This window comes from Myotis daubentonii, chromosome 8 (genome assembly GCF_963259705.1).
Source record: "Myotis daubentonii chromosome 8, mMyoDau2.1, whole genome shotgun sequence".
Lineage (NCBI taxonomy): Eukaryota > Metazoa > Chordata > Mammalia > Chiroptera > Vespertilionidae > Myotis > Myotis daubentonii.
In genome coordinates, this window is record NC_081847.1 from 36,976,682 (window position 1) to 37,002,491 (window position 25,810).

The 25,810-nt window shown below is 40.7% G+C and overlaps 1 protein-coding gene across 3 annotated transcripts in view; it reads right to left on the reverse strand.

The window, feature by feature from the left end:
• Positions 1–25,810, reverse strand: part of TRPC4AP (transient receptor potential cation channel subfamily C member 4 associated protein) — a 91,058-nt gene that overhangs the window by 38,971 nt on the left and 26,277 nt on the right. For all 3 annotated transcript variants that reach the window (XM_059705966.1, XM_059705969.1, XM_059705968.1), the window contains exons 2-7: positions 22,268–22,396; positions 16,211–16,327; positions 12,015–12,072; positions 10,246–10,301; positions 7,789–7,917; positions 381–588 (exon numbers count right to left, since the gene is read on the reverse strand). In XM_059705966.1, the coding sequence (XP_059561949.1) occupies positions 381–588; positions 7,789–7,917; positions 10,246–10,301; positions 12,015–12,072; positions 16,211–16,327; positions 22,268–22,396 (697 nt within the window). The remainder of the gene's footprint in view (positions 1–380; positions 589–7,788; positions 7,918–10,245; positions 10,302–12,014; positions 12,073–16,210; positions 16,328–22,267; positions 22,397–25,810) is intronic.

Sequence of the window (25,810 nt, forward strand, 5' to 3'; positions counted from 1 at the left end):
TTATATAAATATTCTTTAAACTAGGCAGTCTCTTGTTAATGAACATTTATATTATTTCTAGCCTTTTGTTATTATAATGTTGCAATGAATAATCTTGTATATACGTGTGCGTGCGCACACACGTGAGCATAACCTATAGAATAAAGGCCCAGAGAGACTTAGTGCATCAAAAATTTTTGTGACTCTGACAAACAATGATTCTTAACTTTTTTGAGGTTCTGATCCATTCAAAAATCTGATGAATACTGTAGGCTTGGCCCTCCAATGATGAACAAACACCCTCACACGGATTAAGCTCTAGAGATACTGAAAAAGCTACATGATTTAGAAAGGTGTCTCAGAGCTACAATCTTAAATTTCTGAGAGTTTAGAGACGTTACCTTGGTTGATTTCAGCTGCAGAAGGCCCTAAGCTCAAGCTCTTCTTCTGCTGAGCATTTTTGGCAAGAAGTGTGTGCTTGTCATCATTCCCTGTATCCATCTCTGAAATGGTGACAGCCAGAATCCGGCAGAAATTAGCAAGCTGCTGTTGATCGAAATTGGATACCAAGGAACTCAGATTGGGGACTTCATCTAGCCGGATCATTTCCTACAGAAGACACAAATAAAACAATCCCTGTGCTCAGTGCATTAGAAATTAGATGTGCTCCTCTCTTGCATTCCCCTAAGAATGTGGCCACTAAGATTCAAATCCCAGCTCTGCAATTTACAGCTGAAGTAAGTTATAGAACCTCTCTAAGTCTGTTTGCTCATTTGTCAAATGGGACTAACCTACTTTCTAGGACTAGTCTGAGGATTAAACCCTTTGAGCACCACTGTTCTTATTTTCTACCTTTGCTCATTTTACCTATTTAAACAAACAAACAAACAAAATACCTATCACTCAAGTTGTATGAATCAAGCTGCCATCCTTGCCACAGATGGTTTCTTTTGAAGAAGTAACATATTGCAAATATAGCTGAAGGACCGTGTTTCTCCACCTACTTGTATTCCCTTCTCTCTCCCCAGAGGTAATCATTATTTTGAACTTTGTATTTGTTATTCCCATGTTTTTATACTTATATTTCCATAAAAACATATGGTACTATTCTGCCCGTAGTGTGAATGGCATCATATACCACCTTATTTATCAGTCAACACTGAGATTTAACTACAGATACAAGTAGCTCTAGTTCACTTGTTTTTCATTGTTTTACTCTACAACTTATTTTATATATATACTAGGGGCCCGGTGCACGAAATTCGTGCACTGGGTGTGTGTTGGGGGGGAGTGTCCCTCAGCCCAGCCTGCCCCCTCTCACATACTGGGAGCCCTCAGGCGTTGACCCCCATCACCCTCCAATCCCAGGATCGGCCCCTTGCCCAGGCATGACACCTCTGACAGAGGTGTCAGGCCTGGGCAGGGGACCCTCATTTCCCCCCATCACTGGTTCTTCCCCCAGCCCCCTCCGATTGCTGGTTCTGCCCCTTGCCCAGGCCTGATGCCTCGGCCAGAGGCGTAGACCCCCATCACCCTCTGATCACCTGATCGGCCCCTTGCCCAGGCCTGACGCCTCTGCCAGAGGTGTCAGGCTTGGACAGGGGACCCCCATCTCCCCCCGATCACTGGCTCTGGCCCCCGCCCAGGCCTGAGGCCTCTGGCCCAGGAATCATGCCTGGGCAGGGGACCCCCATCTCCCTCTGATCACTTGCTCCACCCCCCACCCAAGCCTGACGCCTCTGACCCAGGCTTCAGGCCTGGGCAAGGGGACCATCATATCCCCCCAATCCCCGGCTCCGCCACCCACCCAGGCCTGATGCCTCGGCCAGAGGAGTTGACCCTCATCACCCTCCGATCACCAATCACCGGATCGGCCCCTTGACCAGGCCTGAGGCCTCTGGCAGAGGTGTCAGGCCTGGGCAGGGGACCCCCAGCTCCCCGCGGTTGCAGGCTCCACCCCTGCCCAGGCCTAACGCCTCTGACTGAGGCGTCTGGCCCAGGCAGCGGGGACCCGCAGCTGCAGCAGCCCCACGATCGTGGGCTCCACTTTAGGCCCAGGCAAGGGACCCCTAGCTCCTGGGACTGCCAGCTTTGACCGTGTCCAGCTCCCATCGCTGGCTCCACTCCTACTTCCTGCTATCACTGGCCAGGGCGGCAAAGGCGCCTGATTCTCCGATCATGGCTGGGGGGCTGATTCTCCCCCAGCTCTTAGCTCCCCCCTGGGTTTCCGATCACTGTCAGTGGCAGGGGGCTTCTTCCTGCTTTCCCTTTCGCCTCCCTGCATTGTGCCTACATATGCAAATTAGCCGCCATCTTGTTGGCAGTTAACTGCCAATCTTAGTTGGCAGTTAACTGCCAATCATAGTTGGCAGTTAATTTGCATATAGCCCTGATTAGCCAATGAAAAGGGTATCGTCGTACGCCAATTACCATGTTTCTCTTTTATTAGTGTAGATATATATATATATCCTATCTAATAAAAGAGAAACATGGTAATTGGCGTACGACCGATACCCTTTTCATTGGCTAATCAGCGAGTTATGCAAATTAACTGTCAGCCAAGATGGCGGCCGGCAGCCAGGCAGCTTGAAACTAACATGAGGCTTGGTTGCCTCAGTGACGGAGGAAACCAACGTTCCCCGCCTGCCGCTGCCTCTGAGCTGGCAGTTTAAGAAACTCTGTAACAAATACGCCCTACTTCAGCCAGCAGATTCGCAACATTGTAAGCAAAGGCCAGAAACCTACTTTCAGCCGGAGGCCTAAGTGCTGGAGCCAAGCCTCAAGCTAAAGCTGGCCCAGAATTAAAAAAAAAAAAAAAAAAAGGAAAAAAGGAGCAGTTGGGAGTTCAGTCACCCCCAGCCTGAAAACAGCCCTCAGCCCCTCACCCAGACTGGCCAGGCACCCCAGTGGGGACCCCCACCCTGATCCAGGACACCCTTCAGGGCAAACCAGCCGGCCCCACCCATGCACCAGGCCTCTACCCTATATAGTAAAAGGGTAATATGCCTCCCAGCACCGGGATCAGCGTGACAGGGGGCAGCGCCCAAACCCCCTGATCGCCCTGCGGCTCTGTGTGTGACAGGGGGCGGGGCCACAACCTCCCCATCCACCCTGCTCTGTGCCTGATAGGGGGGAGCTCCCCCCGCCACGGGCCCTGCTCTGTGTGTGACGGGGTAGAGCCATAACCTCTCCATCAGCCCTGCCCTGAGTGTGAGAGTGGCGGCGCCCCAACCCCCTGATGGGCCTTGCTCTGTGGGTGATAGAGGGCAGCACCCCAACCCCCTGATGGGCCCTGCTCTGTGTGTGACAGGGGGTTGCTCCACAACCTCCCCATCGACCCTGCCTTGAGTGTGACAGGGGGCGGCGCCCCAACTCCCCAATCGGCCCTGCTCTGAGCCCGACCAGGGGCTGCACCTAGGGATTGGGCCTGCCTTCTGCCACCCGGGAGCAGGCCTAAGCCAGCAGGTCGTTATCTCCCGAGGGGTCCCAGACTGCGAGAGGGCACAGGCCAGGCTGAGGGACCCCCCCTCCCCCCCCGAGTGCACAAATTTTTGTGCACCGGGCCTCTAGTATACTAATAAAAGAGAAACATGGTAATTGGCATATGACCGCTACCCTTTTCATTGGCTAATCAGCGAGATATGCAAATTAACTGTCAGCCAAGATGGCAGCTGGCAGCCAGGCAGCTTGAAACTAACATGAGGCTTGGTTGCCTCAGTGACGGAGGAAACCAACCTTCCCGCCTGCCACTGCAGGCCTCTGAGCGGGCAGTTTGAGAAACATTGTAACAAATACCGCTCAGCAGCAGATTCGCAACATTGTAAGCAAAGGCCAGAAACCTACTTTCAGCCTCGGGCGGAGGCCTTTACCTCAAGGTAAAGCTGGCCCAGAATAAAAAAAAAGAAAAGAAAAAAAGGAGCGGTTGGGAGCTTCAGTCACTCCCAGCCTGAAAACAGCCCTCAGCCCCTCACCCAGACTGGCCAGGCTCCCCAGTGGGGGCCCCCACCCTGATCCAGGACACCCTTCAGGGCAAACCAGCCGGCCCCACCCATGCACCAGGCCTCTACCCTATATAGTAAAAGGGTAATATGCCTCCCAGCACCGGGATCAGCGTGACAGGGGGCAGCGCCCAAACCCCCTGATCGCCCTGCGGCTCTGTGTGTGACAGGGGGCGGGGCCCCAACCCCCTGAGCAGCCCTGCTCTGTGCCTGATAGGGGGGAGCTCCCCAACCCCCCCGCCCCCATGGGCCCTGCTCTGTGTGTGACGGGGTAGAGCCATAACCTCCCCATCGGCCCTGCCCTGAGTGTGAGAGTGGCGGTGCCCCAACCCCCTGATGGGCCCTGCTCTGTGTGTAATGGGGGCGGCACCCCAACCCCCTGATCAGCCCTGCTCTGTGGGTGATAGAGGGCAGTGCCCCAACCCCCTGATGGGCCCTGCTCTGTGCGTGACAGGGGGTGGCGCCGCAACCTCCCCATCGACCCTGCCTTGAGTGTGACAGGGGACGGTGCCCCAACCCCTCAATCGGCCCTACCCTGAGCGTGACTGAGGGTGGCATCACAACCTCCCAATCTGCCCTGCTCTGTGCATGACGGGGCAGCGCCCCAACTCCCCAATTGGCCCTGCTCTGAACCCGACCAGGGGCTGCACCTAGGGATTGGGCCTGCCCTCTGCCACCCGGAAGCAGGCCTAAGCCAGCAGGTTGTTATATCCCGAGGGGTCCCAGACTGCGAGAGGGCACAGGCCGGGCTGAGGGACCCCCTCTCCCCGCCCCCCCAGTGCACAAATTTTTGTGCACCGGGCCTCTAGTATATATATGAACTACAAGTTTTCACTATTAGACAATGTTGCAATGAACATTCCTATAGGTGTCTCCTTCTGTATATGCACAAGTAACCAATTATCTAGAGAAAGTGATAGGCATTCTTGCCTGTTTCTTGACTTTAATAAAATTATTTCCAAAGTTTAACATTAAGTTTAATGTTTGCTGTAACTTTTAATAGATATTAAGGAATTTTCCTTCTATTCCTAGATAAAATGAGTATTAAATTTTGTAAAATGCTTTTTGTTATGTGATTATAGTACTCTCTGTGACAGAGAAATACCCAGAAGTTAAGTAAATTAGTGGGAGGAAGAGTAGCAGGTATTATCTGAGGAATATAAAGATGTTGCAAAAGGAGAAAAGTTCATGTAATACACGATTTAAAGAAAAAATATTTAATTAAAAAATCTATGTATAATGGATCCATGCAGTTCAAGCCTGTGTTGCTCAAGGGTCAAATGTATTTTAATTTTTGTTTATTTGATGCATACGACATATGGTATAAAGCATAACAAAGTGAATAGCCGCACATGCCTTTACTATCACATCTCCATGCCTCTCTGCCAGAGGCAACGACCACTATCCTGAATTTTATTGCTACTTTGCCTTTAAATAGTTTTATCATATGATTTATGTTTAGTTATTTCTGAGCTTCATAAAAATGATATTCTATATCCAATCTTCTGCAACTGACTTCTAGCAATAATTTCTATGATTCAGTTGTGCTGTTGCCTTTAGCAACAGCTCCTTTTTTCCCACCACTTTCTAACACAGGCATACTTCGTTTTTTTGCGCTTTGCTTTATTGTACTTCACAGATGTTGCAGTTTTAACAAGTAGAAGGAAAAATTTCCACCAGCAAAAAGACTACGACTCACTTTGTGAAACTCTCGCTTTATTGCAGTGGTCTGGAACTGAACCCGCAGTACCTCGGAGTTCTGCCTGTGTTCTATTGTGTGAATGGAGTACATTTATTTACCCCTTCTCCTGAAGACAGATCACAGACTTGGTTTCAGTTTTTTGTTCTGTGTTTCTTGATGCACATGTGCAGTTTTTCTGGGGCAATGGCTTACAAACCATTCTTACAATGCCCAAGAATTAGAAATATCCATAATTACCCAGTAAACATACATATGTGAATGCATAGATACATGTATAAATAAGAAACAAAAACTTCTTCAAACAATACCCTTACATGATACACTTTGATCTTTTCTATTTAGCTGGCAGACCCACTGAATTGACTGCACAACCTCTTGGCTTCAGTTCAGTGTTTTCATTTCTAAGAATCACTGTTCTCGGAATGAGCTTTCCCACGAGCATGCCTGAGACTCAAGCTGTGGTTCTGATTTCCTGGCCCTCAGGGCAGTGCATACCTAGGTACTGGGTCACAGGGTATATGCATGTTAAAGTAGAAAACAGAAGAAAGGTAAAGATATTCTGCTGATATAAAACAGTATCATCACTAGAAAAGTGTTGTCAACGATATACATTCTCACCAAATTTGCTCTATTTTCTCTAACTGTGGTCTTGATTTGCATTTCCCTACGTATCAATGAGGTTAAGTATCCTTTCTTATATTTATGAACCATTTGTTTCTCCCCTGTGAAATGCGTGTTCATATCATTGTCCATTTTTCTACTGAACTATTTCATTTTCTTGCCAATCTGTAAGAATTCTTGATAAATTTTGACTACCAATCCTTTGTCAGTTGCATGGGTTGCAAATACCTTTTCCCAGTTTGTGGCTTGGGTTCCTTCTTATGGTGTCTGCCTCCCTTGCAAAATGTTCCAAGATACCCATAATATCTAACAGAACTCATCAACATTTTGGCAACACAGGAAAAGCAATTCTAGACTCCTATGCTGATACTGCCAGGAAGACTGGAAGCCCCTTCTCTCACACTGGCTGGAGCACAGTTAGTAGAAAAACAACAAAGCCTTTTTATCAAAGGACACAAAGGGTCTGTCTGGGACCTGCACACATTTCCAATGTGTTCCTATAGACAATGGGCCACTTATGCATCTTCCGCCTGGGAGATAACAAACAGGACCTGAGGAAAGTACAGCGAAAAGACAGAAGTGAAAGCTGGGGACAACACAATGCACGGGGTGCCCTTTTCCTAGCAATGCCAACGCTAAGAGGCTGCTCCTGCTTCCCGAGTAGTAAAAGAATTCTGCCAAATTGCAACCAGCATGGATATATGGGACAAATACTGGGGAAGGAAGGAAGTTTCAGGTCCGAAGAGGCATAACACCAAAAATCTAATATAGTGGTTCTCTAACAGATGTCTGGTATGTTTTTAGGGTCTGGGAGATTGCAATGGTAAGTTTTTAATTTAGTGCTTTCATTTCAATCATAGTTAGTTTTTTTTAAGCATATTCTGGATCATTTGAATGTACATCTTATGACCAATTGGCCACACTTCAGTGATCACTACCTGTGTCTCCTGTGTTGGTGTCAATTAACATTAACTGTTGACAACTAATGGGGGAAAAACACAGGTAAACTTAAGTAAAAGTGAAAGTCAAAAATCACCAAGGGAAACATATCCTAATAAATGAAGGTTTCACAGCAGTTCAAATAAAGTGGTAAGAGAATGAAGTCACACAGCATGTAGCAGTAGGTATGCTAAAAAGATCTGCATTATAATAATTAGTGAGTGCAGGGCAATTTGATTTTGGCAAAGTGACATTAGCCATCACATTAAACTCATTATGTCAATCTGAACTTTTGAGTTTTATAATTACTTTGATTTCAATTTGTTTATTTGTTTAGGTTTTATAGTCATATAAGACCCATTAGTATAAAAAGTATAACCTAATTTTTACTTGAATACAGATGTATTTAAGTAACACAAAAAAATTATTTAACACTAGGAGTACGGAAGAATTTTTCTTTTAAAAGGGTTCTGTACATTAATTAAGGTTCCAGAATTCAATTAGCTGAGACTCTCTCCCACCTGGTTACCCACCTGTCGGAGGACATACCTTTTTAACACCCAAAATATCTTCAATGAGGGTTGCTGTTTGTAAGAATGTCTTCTTACTCGTCATCAGTGTAAACAGGAAGATCACAAAGTCATTCTTTTCTGCCAAACGCTTTGTAACTCCTTCCGTCTATCATAGGGAGGAGAGAAAAGGCAGAATAAGTTATAAATATGAAAAAAAATATATAAAGAGCAAGATATCCCTTCCAGACAGTGGAAACACAATCCCACATTACATCTGAAATTCTTGGCTTAGGTCTTAAATCCTAAAACAATATACAAAACACTGTGTGCAAATGCATTTTTTTCTGGGAAGGGGTGTTTTCATGATAATCTTATAGGTTTGTGACCTAGCATCTGCTTGGTATCTAAATCAGGAGCTATAACTAGCATACAATAGTCCAAGTTTTATTTAACCAGCAGTACTTTTAAAATTTTGAATGTAAATATTTTTCAGGCAAAGACGTGCCTACTCCAGGATTGTCACAATTTGTACAAGTCCCCACTCCAAAAACCAGCAACTTCAAACATTTCTTGTTTTCTGCCCAGTCCCTGAAGTACTGGTATTTTCAACTCTAAAAGCCAATCAATGATGGAGTTAATAACATCATACAGTCATTTTTTTAATAAGGACAATTTCTTAGTGGCCTCAGCTCCAAGAATAATTGTATGTTTCCTGAAAATTAGTTTATTTTTACTTATAGCTCTGTCTGTGCCTATTTGTGCCACTAGCTTCATGTGGCTATTAAGCACTTGAAATGTGGCTAGTCTGAACTGAGGTGTGCTGAGTAAAAAACACCAGATTTTGAAAGATCAGTACAAAAAAAAACTTGATATTTAATTTTAAGCGTATTAAAATGAACTTCACTTATCCCTATTTTTTTCTTATTAAAAAATATTGCTACAAGGAAATTTAAAGTAACCTAAGTGGCTTACATTGTATTTCTAGTGCACAGCACTATTACAGATGCTGAGCTGTGTAAATGTTAAAACATATCTCCCTATTTGTGTTGGCTGCTAAGAAGTTTAAACCCAAATTTGTGCACCATCCATAATACAGATGATTTTATGCTCTACATTTTTATATTAGCCCATTTCTTAGATGTATGTTATACCCTTAACTTAGTTATCCTTTCATTCTTCTAAATTCATACTTCTAAATTTATGATTTTGCCGTAACCGGTTTGGCTCAGTGGATAGAGCGTCGGCCTGCGGACTGAAAGGTCCCAGGTTCGTTTCTGGTCAAGGGCATGTACCTTGGTTGTGGGCACATCCCCAGTGAGGGGTGTGCAGGAGGCAGCTGATCGATGTTTCTCTCTTATCGATGTTTCTGACTCTCTATCTCCCTCCCTTCCTCTCTGTAAAAATCAATAAAATATATTTTTAAAAAGAATTAAATTTATGATTTTGATAGATTTTACATACTCCTGTAAGATGCCTGAAGTCTTTTTTGAATGAGGCAAGAAATAAAATTAAATTTTCCTTTGCATTTTCCTAGCATGCAGGTTTCACATCTCCAACAGCACTTGTTTCATCCTGCTATGTATTATGATTCACTGTTTAAAGTTTACCAAATAAGTTCCTAAAGACAGGTACTGTGTCTCATAAAAACTACATTTGTATACTGCTTTACAAAGTACTTTCACATCTATCATCTCATTTAGTCTTCACAACAACCCTATGATGTTAGTATGATTACTAACTGCACTCTACCGATAAGAAACTAAAGCTCAGGAGGTGAACTAATAAGCACTAAGCCAAAGACCAGAACTCAAAATCAAGTTCTAGTACTAAGTGCTATGCTCTTTCCTTTCTACTGAACTGCTTTCTTTATTCACCATCCTTTTTCACTCACTGCTCGATGTAGTAGTGTCCTGCTAAATCGTGGGTGAGGCTTCTGGTTCTTACTTTGTCTTCTAACAAGGAAAATGAAGGAATGGGCATAAGGAGGTTAAAATGTATCTTAGAGGTCATAGACACTCTTCCAATGCTTGTCCCCTTCTGCCAATTGTTCAGTCTCTGCTTGGATACCTCTAGGGTTAAAGGAGTTCAGTACCTGCTGAAGTAACCATGGCTCTTAACAATTACAGTTGACCATTAAACAACACAGGAGTTATGTACAGTCAAAAACCTGTAATTACAGTCAGCCTTCTACATCCACAAATTCCCAACAGCAGGTTGAAAATATAGTTGAGTCTTGAACAACACGGGTTTGAACTGCATGGGTCATATGAAAGTGAATCTGTGCAGCCCATGTTAAGGTCAACAATACTATGAAACTCTGCCTCCCCATAATTTCCACCTGTTGGTTCTGGTTCTCAGACACACATAAAATAAGGCCAATTCCTTCAATGTCTGAAGATAGCTCTCAGGCCCACCCCCTCCCTTGAATCGTCCTTTCTCAAGGACTGCAGATGTGGTGGGGAGATAAATGCAGCACCAAAGGCAGGGTACTTACACACACACAGGTATTATACAGGATGCTCAAACAGTCCTTGGACATTTCATCACTTACTGAAAGCAAAAGGGAAGTAATTGGCTATTTTTCTCATTGAAAAGACAGTATAACTGTATTAAATTTTTTGAAAATAAAAACAATTTCTCATAATCTCCTCCAAGATGATTATTTTCCTATAAGCATATCTCCCTTCAATTTTTATTTACCAAAGATTTTCATGGTGCCCTTCAGAACCCACAAATCAATTTGTAGACTGCTTTTGGTTTGATACAGTAGCCATTTTCATTATGCTCCACAGTCTTCATAATTTCAGTCTATGTTGATATCATTATTTAAAATAAGCCATATTCACTTTGTAGCTTGCTTAGAATATATCCAAGCTTTTAGTTTTAGTTTGTTTTTATAGCTATTTAAATAGACAAAAAATAAACAATTTAAACCTTTTGATGCTTGTGTTGAATTGGGTTCTCAAGAAACATTTCCAAAACCTGAACTACTAGAATCCAAAGTATAAGAATATCGATGCCTCTTATTATAAATTTGGTTATTTATATTAGGAAAATGGCTTTTAATGCCTGGTTTATCAAGCCTAATAAAGAACTAGCTACTTACTTCTCTGTCAGTAGGAACAGAAAGCAGCATAAAAAGGAAAACTAAAACTAGGAGGTGATAAAACTGAATATGAACCATGGACAAAGTGTTTTGTTTGGCATAGTTTTATTTTCAAAAACTATTTCCACTTAATCTTATGCTGCTACAATACCTCTAAAAATGTGGGTCTCCTTCTGAGATCCCAATGGGCAGTCCTACCAAGGTAGCTGGACCAGATGGGTTATCTGATATAATCCTGAGATAATGCAAGTGTCCTGTATCCCTTATCACTACCTTTCAACCTACTGAGGCTTTTTGGTTTTTTTATTTTATGACTTTAAAGCAGGTTGGAATACCCAGACCAGTATATACAGAACAGAAGAACCAATTTAGATAGAAAGAAAATCTGAATATGGATATTCAAAGATGAATATGAATCCTCTTAACCATCACTATACCTACAAAATGAGGTCTTATATAGTATGTCATGTTGATATTAGGGAGGAAACACTTTTTAATTAAAAAAATAAAGTGATGTTTGTAGATGAGCATTCATCAAATATTAAGTGATCTCTGGCTTTTAATGCCAAGAAAAGTACACTTATTCTTTTTATAAATTAAATATTTGATACCCCCAAAATATTTGTAATATGAATAAATTATGAGGAAGAATAAGACTAATACCCATATACCCACTACCGAACTTAAGAAATAATGCACCACCAAAAACATTTTTACTTTTTACTATATGCACTCTGATAATGACTGAACTTTTTACACAGAGCGTATATCACCTTTATAACAATAAAAAATAGTTTAAGACATAACACACACAGTGATCTTACTAGGTTAGGTTATTGCTTACTTTCTCACTTAACTGTATATGAGAAGTAAGAATTACCAAATAGAACATAAAAACTGGACCCAAGGATTATTAGATATAATTCTTTTAGCCCAGTGGTTTTCACACTTTTTCTTTTAAAGCACCAGCCTGTATTTCTACCTAATATAAAATGTATAAATACAGCTGCTTAGTTAGGATTGGAGAGAGTACCCTGCAGTTGAATCTAAGGCATGTCCTCACCATTAGAGTTAGAAAGAGAAGAAGAGAAACTCCTGGAAACCACCATCATCTCAGCAGGTTGGAAAAAGGGGAAGTGGTTGACAAACATACTTACTTTTCAGTTTCTGTCCCCGGAGAGAGACTGTAGGCCTCATAAGAATTTCTACAAGGAGCTATAAAAAATATATTTTTAGATAAAATCTTCAAAATTAATTCAAAGCATAACTTATAAAACAATCTTTGCTATGCTAACTCATGGCCCAAATATCTATAACAGTATTCCAAGAGCCTCTTATTCCCAATATAGGCAGATGGCAGTGAGGTTCAGGGAAATGAGCTCTATACCAAGAGTCTGAAATGAAAGCTTGGGTTTTAGTCCCAGCTTAACCACCTATTCCCCATGTACACTTGGGCAGGTCAATGCCCCAACATAGCCTCTGTTTTCTCATTTAAAAAAAATAGGCATATTAGATTAGGTAATCTATGAGATCCAATGTGGCTTTAATTTTTAAAAAGCTACAGAATATCACCACGATTCTTCTTTTGCTTAAAGAATTATTTGTTTTCTCTTATAAACATAAAAATAATCTCAAGGATATACCATAAACTGTTAATACTTATTTCTACAGGGGGTAAGAATGATATGCATTCATTTTTCATTTTATATACTTTAAATACAACACATAATTTTGTTTAAACTATTTACAATAGGTATGCATTAAAAAACCCATTCTATTGAGACAAAGAAGGAAATTTACAACTATAAAAGGGTCAATCCAGCAGGAGGATATAACAATTATAAACAAAGATGCACTTAATAACAGAGCCTCAAAATAAATGAAGCAAAAGCTGACAGAATTGAAGGAAACAGACAATTCAAAAATAATTGTTGAACACTTCAATACCCCACTTTCAATAACAGACAACCGGGCAACAGCGAAGAAACAGAAGACTTAAACACAATAAACCAATAACAGGGGGTTTGGCAAGAAAAAAGCACCCTACTAAAGGTCAGTGAATGGGCAAATGACCCAGGCAAAAGCCCATATTTATGAACAAACTGGGATTCCTGGAGAACGCAGAAGAGGAAAACCCCATAAAATCAAGAATCATTGATCCAAAGATGTCCTAAGGTGACACAGACACCTGCTATAGAAAGACACATTTTCACTAAAAATAGACATGAGGCTAGAGATCCACATTGTTCTTTTTCCTCTCATAAACACATTGGTGTCTATTAAGTAAATTCCTTGATGAATGATACAGAAGTGAAGGGGGGGTCCCTTGAACTGACTAGTAAGTAAACAGTATAGAGCCAATGGGACTCCTGAGGAGTAGAAATTAAAGAATAAAGTTTATGGCAAATGATGTATATACAAATGTTTAATGTTCAAGCTTTACTTTTGTAGAAAATGGCATCTCTAAGGGAAGAAAACTTTTTTGGGGGAAGGGGGTGGAAGGAGACATATGTAAGACTTTCAACAATAAAGAATTTAAATTAAAAAGATAAAAAATAAAATCAAAATAATATAAGAAAACTTTAAAAAATCTGAAGTATGATACAGCAAAGAGTAGAAATATTAAGGATACAGCCCCAGTTTTTACCAAGTATCATTCCTATACAATCAACACCCAGACCAAGACACAGAATAACCACATGAAAGCCTCCCTCATGCTCTATCCAAGTGACGGATGTAAGGGACAGATATCTAGGGGGGAAAGTAGGATCCCAGTCCCTCACTCATTACAGCAAAATAAATTCAGAATGGTGCAAAAATTTAAACATATGTGATAAAAACTTTAAAATATTAGAAGGAAACAGAAAAGCAAGAAACAAAATTCTGAAGCCATAACTAAAAAGTAAACCTTTCTACCTTTCTTTTGTTGTTAATCCTCACCTGAGGATACTTTTTCCACTGATTTTTATTTTTATTTACTTATTTTCTTTGTTAATCCTCACCCAAGGATATTTTTCCACTGATTTTTAGGGAGAGTGACAGAGAGAGGGAAAGACAGAGAGAAACATCGATATGAGAAAAAGACATAGATTGGTTGCCTCCTGCACAAGCCCTGATCAAGACACGGTTTGGGGAGGAGCCTGCAACCAAGGTATGTATGTGCCCTTGACCTAGAATCAAACCTGGGACCCTTTGGTCCACAGGCCAACGCTCTATCTACTCAGCCAAACTGGCTAAAGGCTCCACTGATTTTTAGAGAGTGGAAGGGGGGGAGAGGGGAGGGAGAGAGAGAAACATCAATGTGACAGACACACGGAGTGGTTACCTCCCACATGTGCCCTGACTAGGGGCCAGGGATGAACCTGCAACCCAGGTATGTGCCCTCGACCAGGAATTGAACCTGAGACCTTTCAGTGCATAGGCCAACACTCTAACCACCGAGCAATGCCTGCCAGGGCAAACTTTCTCCATTTTAAAGTACCACAAACAAAGTCAAAATTTAATTCTCTAACTAGGAAAAAGAATACAACACATAAGATAATGGACTTTAAGAAATTAGGAGTAGCTACAAATTGATACAATCTGAATGTGTGTGACCACCCAAAATTCATGTTAAATCCAATATGTGATGGCATTAGGAGGTAGGGCTTCTGGGGATGATTAGGTCATGAGGCCAGAGACCTCATGAATGAGATTATACCCTTATAAAAGAGGCTTCAGAGAGATCCCTAGCCCCTTCCCATATGAGGAAATAGAAAAAAGCTGGGAATCTGTAACCTGAAAGAGGGCCTTCACCAGACACCAAATCTGCCCTTGCCATGATCTTATACTGTCCTGCCTCCCGAAGTGTGAAAATTAATTTTGTTGTTTATAACCTACACAGTTTGTAACATTATAGTAACCTGAAAGAACTGAGATAGAAAATCAATAAGAGAAAAGTCTAATAACCAGATAGAAAGGATGCAAAAGCCACTAACAGACAACTGGCAGAAAAGAAACAGAAAGATATTCAAGAAGAATGCAAATTTTAAAAACTATCAAGAAAATAAGAGCTTTTAAAACTCATAATAAAAAGACAACCCAATTAAAAAAATGAGACAAGGAGACAATACATTTTTCTAAGGAAAATATACAAATGACACATAAACACATAAAAAGATGTTGAAAACCATTAGCCAATACAAGTCAAAACCACAATAAGATACCACTTCACACCCACTAGGATGGCTATATTCAAAAACACATATAACACGTTATGATGAGGATGTGGAAAAAATGGAACCCTCATACGCTGCTGGTGGGCATGGTGCAGTTGCTTTGGAAAACAATCTGACGGTTCTTCAAAGGATTAAACATAAGAGTTACGGCATGACCCAGTAATCCCACTAGTAGGCATATACCCCAAATTATTGAAACTCCAAGCCTGCACAGAAACTTGTACACAAATGACAAACATAAACTTATTTTGGGATTATTATTTGTGTGCTTTTCTTTATGCTAGTTACACTTCAATAACAAAGTCCATAAAAAAAGCACATATACATACTATTTTGGTGATGAAGTGAGTAAGCAGACACTCATACTTTGTTACTAGGGATGTAAGTTGAAAAAACCTCTTACGTATGTAAACTGACAAGTTTATAAACAATAAAAGACACAGATGCTTTGATCCCAAAGGTATATATTCACATGTACACAGAGTAAGTACAAAAACCTTTACTTCAATTTTGTTTGTAATAGCAAAGGTATGAGAAAACTATAAATGCCCATCAACTGAGGCCTGGGTAAATAAATTATGGTACAATTATATCAGGGAATACTACAGAGCTGTTTAAAATAATGAGGTAGATTTACATGTACTCAAATGAAACTATCCCCTAGCTAGAGAATGACATGGAAAAAGCAAGATACAAAGCAATACACCTGTATATATCACGTGTCACCTCTATATTTGGAGAAAATAAACCTAAGGTGGGGAAGTGGGGTTATTTACACACACACACAAAACATCTCTGGAAGGACATAGAAGAAACTGGTAATCAGAGCTGCCTCTGAAGAAAGGATACTGGGAAAGTGAGAAAGTACAACACATACCTCTTTAACTTTGTGCTTTCCAAAAAAAAAAACACCACACAAAAAAAGGTGGCTACATTATCAATTCAAATAAATAAATTCTTCTAAAGTAAAAGCTATGCTGCTTCAAAACAGGTGAGTGCTAATGAGCTTTTAAAGATTAAAATTCTCAAATGTTTGCTATATATTCTGAAAAGTTTCCTGACTCCCATTTTAAGAGTTAACTTCTCGAACCATTAAGCAGTAGTAATAGTAGTAGAAATAATAAACAACTACTTACATCAACACCTCCAAACAAGTCAAAAATATATGTATTTGGATAAGTGGTTTCTTGGGTAAGTTTCCTCTCTTCAGTAACAAATGCCATAGCCTCCATGGAGAGAAGAGGAGAAATTTCCTAGTTTAAAAACAGTATGCAGAGAGACATTCAGTTTTTGTATCTAACACAACCAGACACCAAAGCATCAGTCTGCATTTTAATCCCAACTTAAATCCCCATGAGATAACCCCAATAAACCACACTTGCTCATATTCAGACTCCCTATAGCAGTGATGGCGAACCTTCTGAGCATGGCGTGTCAGCATTTTGAAAAACCCTAACTTAACTCTGGTGCCGTGTCACATGTAGAAATTTTTTGATATTTGCAACCATAGTAAAACAAAGATTTATATTTTTGATATTTATTTTATATATTTAAATGCCATTTAACAAAGAAAAATCAACCAAAAAAATGAGTTCGCGTGTCACCTCTGACACGCGTGTCATAGGTTCGCCATCACTGCCCTATAGAATCCTCTCCCACACTGAATCTGGGCTGGTGTGACTCACTTCAACAAATAGAATGTGGCAGAAGTGACACTATGCAATCCTGGCCTAATTCTTAAGAAAGACTGGCAAAGCTGGCTTTTGCTATCTTGCAACCCAACCACCATGTTGTGAGAAGTCTAACATAGATACCTAGAGAGGCCATGAGGAGAACTGAGGCTAAGGACTGATAGCCTTAGCTGATCTTCAGCTGATAGCACCAACCTTGGACCTTCCAGATAATTCAATACCTAGCCAACACAAGGAGCAAAAGAACCACTCAATCAAACCATTATGCAATAATAATAGTAGTAGAAATGATAAACAACTACTTACATCAACACCTCCAAACAAGTAAAAAATATATGTATTTGGATAAGTGGTTTCTTGGGTAAGTTTCCTTACCCAAAAAGATTGTTATAGATATACAGTAATTATTATCTCAAGTTTTGGGGTGGCTGGTTCTGCAGCAATAGGTATCCAAAACATTGCTCAAGTGTCTCCTCTTCCAGGAAGTCTTCTCTGATTCCCTTCAGCAGAAGCATTCTGATGCACCTCTGAACCCCCAAAGAAATCTGTAATTCATTGTGGCCTTTAGCATTTTACTTTGTACCTCTTTACAAACGTATGTTACTTCTTCCCTAGACTAAATATTCCATGAAGATAAGATAAACAGATTCCTCTTTGTATTCTCCCTAGGTCTCATGACATTGCAGGTATTCAATACAGTCAATACAGTGTAGAGGTTCTCAAATTTGGAGGGGCCAAAGAATCCTTTGTTCATATGGAACAGAGCTAATAGAAAAAAATGATAACTTACAGAAAAGTTGATATAATAAAAGTTGTAATAATAGTAGTAATAGCTAATTTATTTAATGCTTGGGTCTCAGTACTTCATGTATTACCTCTTTCAATCCTCACAACCCTGTAAAGGATAATAGTAACTTATCCCAAAATTTTACAGATAAGGAAGCTGAGGCATGAAGAAGTTGTCAATGTCACACAGTGGTAGAGACAGGATTTAAGTGTAGGAAATCTGGCTCCAGAGTCTGTGCTTGTAAAGCAGAACTATTTTGGGTGAAATAGGGGAGAGAGTAGGAAGAATCCAGGACCCTACTCATTATGTCCTCCCCTCAGGAACCTGTGAGGGAAAATGGACACAATAGGCAAGAGCAATCATTGTATGCTCAAACACTGGTGAGCATCAGAATCATCAGAAGGGCTTCTTAAAATTCAGACTACTGGGTCCACCTGCAGAGTTGTAATGGGTCTGAGAGAGGCCTGAGAATGTGCATTTATAACAAGTTCCCAAGTGATGCTGATGCTGCTGGTCCAAGCACCACACATCAAGAAAAAGCAGAACTCACTTTTACAGATCACCTGCTATATGCCAGGTACTGGGCTTTTACACTTTAGTTCATTTAATCCTTAAAATAATTCAATGAAATAAGTATAGTTTTACTCATTTTAGAGGCAAAAAACTCAAATCACAAAGTTGCCTAGGGTCACATAATTAGTAAGTGACTGAAGCACTTTTTCTGGATCTTATTTTTCTCATCCATAAAACCAGGAAGTACTTCCTGCTGGCAACCTGGTACAGTGGAAGCTGGTCTTTGTATAAGACAAATCTGGGCTCATCATATAGTAGCCACAAGGTTTTGGGCAGGTTACTATTGAGTCTCGGTTTTTTCAACTGAAAAAGAGAATATAAAAAACAGCTGGATTTTGTCTGCCCAGCAGCTTTCTCTCATCAGGTAACAACTGCATTTCCTTAGAGGAAATGCCCCTCCCCACTTTCTACATAGTTCTGCTAAGGTTGTCAACAAGCAACTCAGTCCCAGCCCCTAGCCAACAGTCTCTCATTCCCCTCACCTGAGTGGCTAACCCATGTTACAGAAATGTCACCCAAGACCTATGATTACATGGAGGAACCTGAGGTCACACAAAGATGTCAAGATAATAAATGGACAGCCTCCATGGACACAAACAATGGGGCGGTGAGGCCCTGAGGCGGGGGTTGGGGGTGAGCTGGAGGGGGTCAATGGGGGAAAAAGGGGGACATATGTAATACTTTCAAAAATAAAGAATTATAAAAAAAGAAATGGACAGTCTAACTGTTCAGTTCCTGAATTCACATCTGTGCCTTGTCAATTATGTAATACAATAAAGGGGTTTTTTTTTCTTTTTTGCTATTCTGAGTTACTGTCACCTACAATCAAAATATTCTAGACCAATGGTTCTCAACCTTCTGGCCCTTTAAATACAGTTCCTCATGTTGTGACCCAACCATAAAATTATTTTCGTTGCTACTTCATAACTGTAATGTTGCTATTGTTATGAATCGTAATGTAAATATCTGATATGCAGGATGGTCTTAGGCGACCCCTGTGAAAGGGTCGTTTGACGCCAAAGAGGTCGCGACCCACAGGTTGAGAACCACTGTTCTAGACTACTATAAAGGAAAAGCCACCCATCTCACAGAGTTACCCTAAGAATTAAATATGCCTGGTACACAGTAAATTTCAAATAAGCATTTGCTGGATGAATAAAGAAATGATGATCACACAGCAAGCACTCACTATTAATTTCCCTCATTCTACTTCTTTTTCTTCCTCCTTCATATTTCAAATTTTGCAGGAATCAAATGAAATAATATATAACTCTTTACAAAGTGTTTTTAAACAAGTGTAAAAGACTGTAATTATTTCTACCCTAGTCAGACTATGAGAAGATAAAAAATACAAAACATTTCTTTTATTCCCTCTCAAATCAATACACGACTTTTATTGCATCTTTAAAATGTCTTATATAAGTGTAAGGAACCATCCAGCATTTTGTTTCTATAGCTGAAAAACGTAGATCTGATTCATCAGCCTGGTGAACTGTTCCTTTTTCAGAAACATAGATACCATCCACATTTTTCCTGATATCCTTGTTTTTTAACTGTTTTGGCTTGCTGAATCAAAGCAGCTGAATTTGATACAAATTCAAGGCCGTTTCCTTCAAGAATTAACTCATCTTTCTGGGCTTGAGATACTGAACAAGCAACACCTGACCTCATCTGAATCCTGTGGATGTATTTCTTGCCCAAGAAATTTCTAATTTCAACAAGAGAACCATTCTCCTGAATAACGACATTGATGGGGAAGTGAGCGCACACACAGCCTTCACTGTGTAATGGAAGCACAGTGTAACACCCGTGATCATGTCCTGTACATAACTACAGATGGTACAAACGGTCACCAGTTCCTTTCAATTTCCCCACCACTTTTCAACCTGTAGCCTCTCCTTTTTCTTTCCAAGGAGATTTGAGTTCTACATCAATGTGATTGAAGTCCCTTAGCAGGGTGCCTCTGGGGTCCTTCACAATAACTGTGTGTCCCTTCAGAGCAATGTCCACATTTTCTGAAATGTCGACTGTGATTGCTCAGAATGGTCTTCATTCTCACAGTGGATTCAGCTCAAAATACCTCTTCTTAAAGGTAAAGATTAAGCTTATTCTGGAACCTATTATATTTTAGAATGACTTATCCTATGTAATAAAGAGCTAATATGCTAATGGTCATGACGCCCTCACACTGTAACGACTGATCAGCAAGAGGCTGTGCACACAGCAGGTGTGTGCGGGTGGGCAGGGACTTGACTCTGGAGGACTTGACTGAAGGCGCGGGTGGGTTTCTGGGTCCCGCCGGGGCGGTGGGTTGGTTTCTGGGTCCTGCCTCCCGTGGCAGCAGCAGTGGTCGCGGGACTCTTTCTGGGTCCCACCTCCCGGGGCGGTGGTGGGGGCGGCAGCAGTGGGACCCTTTCTGTGTGGGATGGCGGGGCTGCATGTGTGGGAAGGCATGCGCGGGGAGAGATTCCGGGATTTGCGTGATTTCACGTGCCTGGTCACTAGTGTGATATAATAATCAAAACTTCACCTCTGAAGAACAGTGTATCATTAAGTTTCATTATGACCAAATGTAATTTGCATGGGTTTTAACTGCAGCTAAAGCTGGTGCTCTAAATTCAAATTTGGACCCACCCTTCTCATCCCCCCAAGTTAAAGTTTAGATATAGTAACCCCAGACCTACTAAATCAGAAACTCAACAGCCGAAACCGGTTTGGCTCAGTGGATGGAGCGTCATCCTGCGGACTGAAAGGTCCCAGGTTCGATTCCGGTCAAGGGCATGTACCTGGGTTGCGGGCACATCCCCAGTGGGGAGTGTGCAGGAGGCAGCTGGTCGATGTTTCTCTCTCATCGATGTTTCTGACTCTCTATCTCTCTCCTTTCCTCTCTTTAAAAACTCAATAAAATATATTTAAAAAAAAAAAAAGAAACTCAAGAGAATGGGGCCCAGCACTATGTTTTAACAAACCTTCCAGGTTATTCTAACACACACTTAAGTTTGAGAATGGTCTTACTATAGCTCTCTGCATTCTTTCCATCTCTCTTCCAAACACCAAGCCGAGTCCCTTCAATCTTCTTATGTTAGTCACTAGAGGCCCAGTACATGAATTTGTGCACCAGTGGGGTCCCTTGCCTGTCCTGCGGGATCGGGCCAAAACCGGCTCTCTGACATCCCCCGAGGGGTTCCAGATTGCGAGAGGGCGCAGGCCAGGCTGAGGGACCCCACTGGTGCAAGATCGGGGCCAGGGAGAGAGATGGGAGGTTGGCCAGCCGGGGAGGGAGAGGCTCAGTGCATGAAATTTGTGCACTCGGGGGAAGGGAGGGGTGTTCCCTCAGCCCAGATTTCGAGAGGGTGCAGGCCAGGCCAAGAGACCCCACTGGTGCATGATCGGGGCCAGAGAGGGACATGGGAAGTTGGCCATCCAGGGAGGGACCGCAGGAGGGCTCCAGGGTGTGTCTGGCCCATCTTGCTCAGTCCCAATTGGCTGAACCCCAGCAGCAAGCTAACCCACTGGTCGGAGCGTCTGCCCCCTGGTGATCAGTGCACATCATAGTGACTGGTCGACCAGTCAACTGTCTGCCTTCTGGTGGTGAGTGCATGTCATAGCGAGCGGTTGAGCGGCCTTAGCATATCATTATCATATTACACTTTGATTGGTTGAACAGACAACCGGAAACTTAGCATATTAGGCTTTTTTTATATAGGATAGGATAATTGTCAATAACCACAAGGCCACTTCCATGAAATGTGGGATCTTTTTCTTTTTTGAAAGGATAACAGTTTAATTAAGATTTAAGATTCACATTATGATAAATGATAATTTTAATACACCCTTTAAATTTACCAACATCTTTTAAACCCTATTCAAAAAGAATGCCATCTCAATCCCAGGGCACAGTGTTGACCTCCCAAATTAAGCAAGCACTGACAAAGTCCAGAAGGACATCCACAGGGAACTTTTGGTGTTGGGGGTTTTATTTTCTTCTTTGCACTTTTTCTGAACTTCCCAAATTTTCTATAGCTTACAAAATAAAAACAGACACTTTTTAAAAGTAGATTGAGTTTTTTTTTTTAAAAAGCAGATATCTTGTGTCACTTGGAGGCCCTGAATACAGCTCCTCTAAGGCCCAAAAGAATTACCTTGAGGATGTTTTGACACTCAACGAAGTCACTGTGAAGGTGGCTGGTTGCATAGAGCTTAAGGAGCAGCTGAGGAATTCCACTCCATTTGGACGGTCTGTCCCTCTCCGTCAAAAATGTCTCAGTGAACTGTGATTAAAAAAAAAAAAAATACACATTTTACTGGTGAGGAAAGAACTGCAGTTGACCTTGAACAACATAGGTTTGGACTGTGTGTGTCCACCTATATGTGAATTTTTTCAGTAAATACACAGTCGGCCCTCTGTATACCCAGGTTTTGCACCCCCAGATCCAACTATCCTAGGATTGAAAATAGTATCATATTTTCAAACTGTGGCTGGGAGTCCACAGATGTGGAGGGGCAACTATATGCATTGTTCTCTGACATTTTATAAAAGGGACTTGAGTATCTGTTTGTTATCTGCAGGGATCCTGGAACCAATCCCCGTTAGATAGATACTAAGGGACAACTGTATTAGCATATAGGGCAAAGAAGAGCAACTGCCTCCCCAACCCCCACCCTCCCTCCCGGACAAATAATTCAAAGACCTCTTTCTAGAAACCTTCAAAAGCTCCTCAGTAGCCTATAAGTTAAAAGTTAACTCTTGCCTGGTGATACAACACCCTTCATATTCTATCACCTACTTTCCTTTCTAGCCTCATCTCCTTCCCAATGCACACTCTGGAGTCCAAATACACACGTTCTTTCTCTTTGCCCCTCTGCACAGGTTCTTCCCCTAAAATGTCCTCTCCCTGTCTTTTTTTACCTGGATGCTTCTTCTCCATGTTCAAAATGCAAACCAAACAGCCAGAAAATTTCTTTGACTGGCCTTTGCCTCTCTTTTCTAAAAGAGTAGGTGCCCTTCTGCTGGGCCCGTATCTAACATTTATCCTACTGTATCATAATTAATAGCTCATGTGTTCACCTCCTCCTATGACCTACAAACTCCTTTAGAGTAGGTACCAAGCTGCTGTTTGTCATGCATACCTTCTCTCAAAGAATGCCAGGTACTGGCTTAATGATAGGTACATTAATCAATTATGGCAATTTCCACTAACACTAGTGGGACAAACCACTATCAGGGGCCGGATGTGAATTATTTTCATGTACACCTGTCCCTCAATCTGGTAAAAGCTCCTGGTAACTGTTATTACTAGTATAGGACATGCAAGTCTTCAATAATGTCTTAGTCTATCCTGATACATGTTGGTCCTAATACCTAGACAAGTGCCATTATCCTTCCAGAGCATATTTTAATTGTAAAAATAAGATAATACTGGGATAATGGGAGGTAATGTTTGTGAGAGTAATGTATTAGGATAAAGATAAACCATAGGAAATTACCATTTCTGTAGGTAAAAAATGATCAAATATTAGGAATTTCATCATTCTAAAGCTGAAATCAATGCAAATCCAAAAACAATGGAAAAACACTTTTCCTTTCCTTGAAAGGAAAACAAAAAACATACACCATGATTTTATAGAACTTAGAAAAAGTAGTGTTTACAAATTTATAGCTGTAAACATTTATATCTTTAAAAGAAGTGATCTCAAATCACTTATTCAAACTTCTACCAAAAGAAACTAGAAAATAAGGATTGAACCAAACACAAACCAAGCACAAGCAGATAAAAAATATTATTGTAAATTTAATGATAGAGAACAGAAAAATAATAGAGAAAAATCAACAAAATCAAAAGCTGGTTCTTTGAAAAAGAGTGAAAACTTTACTTCCACTGACCAACTTACACGAACTCAAATTACTAAATTCAGGAATGAAAGAGGAAACATTACTAGCAACCTTACCAAAATAAAGTTTATAAAGGAATACTAGGAACAACAGTATGCCAACAAATTAGAAAACTGCTGTGAAATAAACAAGTTCTTGGAAAGATGCAACCAAAAGAAACTGACTCAAGAAAAACACACACAGAACATGTGATGGCCCTAAAAGAGATCAAGTTAGCAATTTAGTAAAAAAGAAAGAAAACTATCCTCAAAGAAAAGCTCAAATAGAGATGCTTCTATTAAGTACAAAGGAACATCTCCCAACTCATTCTATGAGGCCAGTATTACTCTGATACCAAAAATCAGACAAAGAAGGACATCACACAAAAACTACAAACTAATATCTCTTATGAGAATAGACATAAAAATCCTCAGAAAAATACTAGTAAAGCAAACCCAGCAATATATAAAAAGAATTATACACCAAGACCACGCAAGTACTCCAGGAATGGAAAGTTGGTTCAATGTACAATCAATGTAATCAATCTGATAAAGGTCATTTACCAAAAATCCACAGCTGTCACCATAATTAATGGTGAAAGCTGAATGCTTTCCCACTAAGATCAGGAAAAAGACAAGGATGCTAACTCTCACCACATCTATTTAACATTGTACTAGAAATTCTAGTCAGAGCAATTAGACAAGAAAAAGAAATAAAAGCTTCCAGATTGCAAAGGAAAAGCAAAACTATATTTTCAGATGACATGATCTTGTACATAAAATACAGGGTGGGGCAAAAGTAGGTTTAGAGTTGTTCATATGGAAAATACAGTAATTAAATAATAATACCAGAATATACTCTGTGTTACGTGTACTCACAGCTGTAAATCTACTTTCGTCCCCTCCTGCATATTAAGGAACACACACAAACTATTAAAGCTAGTAAGTTCAGCAAGATTGTAGGATACAAAATCAATATACAAAAACCAGATGAATTTCTATACACTTCCAATGAACAACCCAAAACCAAAATTAAGAAAATAATTCCATTTATAATATCATCAAAAAACCCCAAAATACTCAGGAGTAATTTTAACAAAAGGAATACAAAACTTGTACAATGAAATTAAAACATCAGAAATTTAAAAATACCTAAATAAATGCAAAGACATTAATGTTCACGGATTGGAAGATTAAATATTGCTAACATGCAAATACTTCCCATATTGATTCAATGTAGTTCCTATCAAAATCCAAGTTGACTCCACAGAAGAAATTGACAAACTAATTCTAAAATTCATATGGAAATGTAAGGGATTCAGGATAGGCAAAATAATCTTGAAAAAGAAGAATGAAGTTGGAAAAAAAATTATACTTCCCATTCTAAATTATTACAAGTCTATAATAAGTCTGTGACTGGCCCCATGGTAGACATTTAGATCAACGTAATAGGACTGAGACTGCAAAAATAAACACTTAACATTTATGGCCACCTGATTTATGGCCACTTGACAATAATATCAAGACAATTCTTCACATCATATTAAAAAATGAACTCAAAATCAAGGACCTAAATATAAGGGCTAAAACTGCAAGAAGAGAACATAAGTATACATTTCATGACCTGAGATTAAGCAACGGTTTCATGGATATGACACCTAAAACATATGCAGCCAAAGGAAAAATAAAAATAAACTGAACTTCTTTAATATTAAAAAAGCTTGTGCTTTAAAGGACACTACCAAGAAAGTGAAAAGACAATCCACAGAATGGGAGAAAACATTTGTAAATCATATAAGGGCCTGATAGGGGTC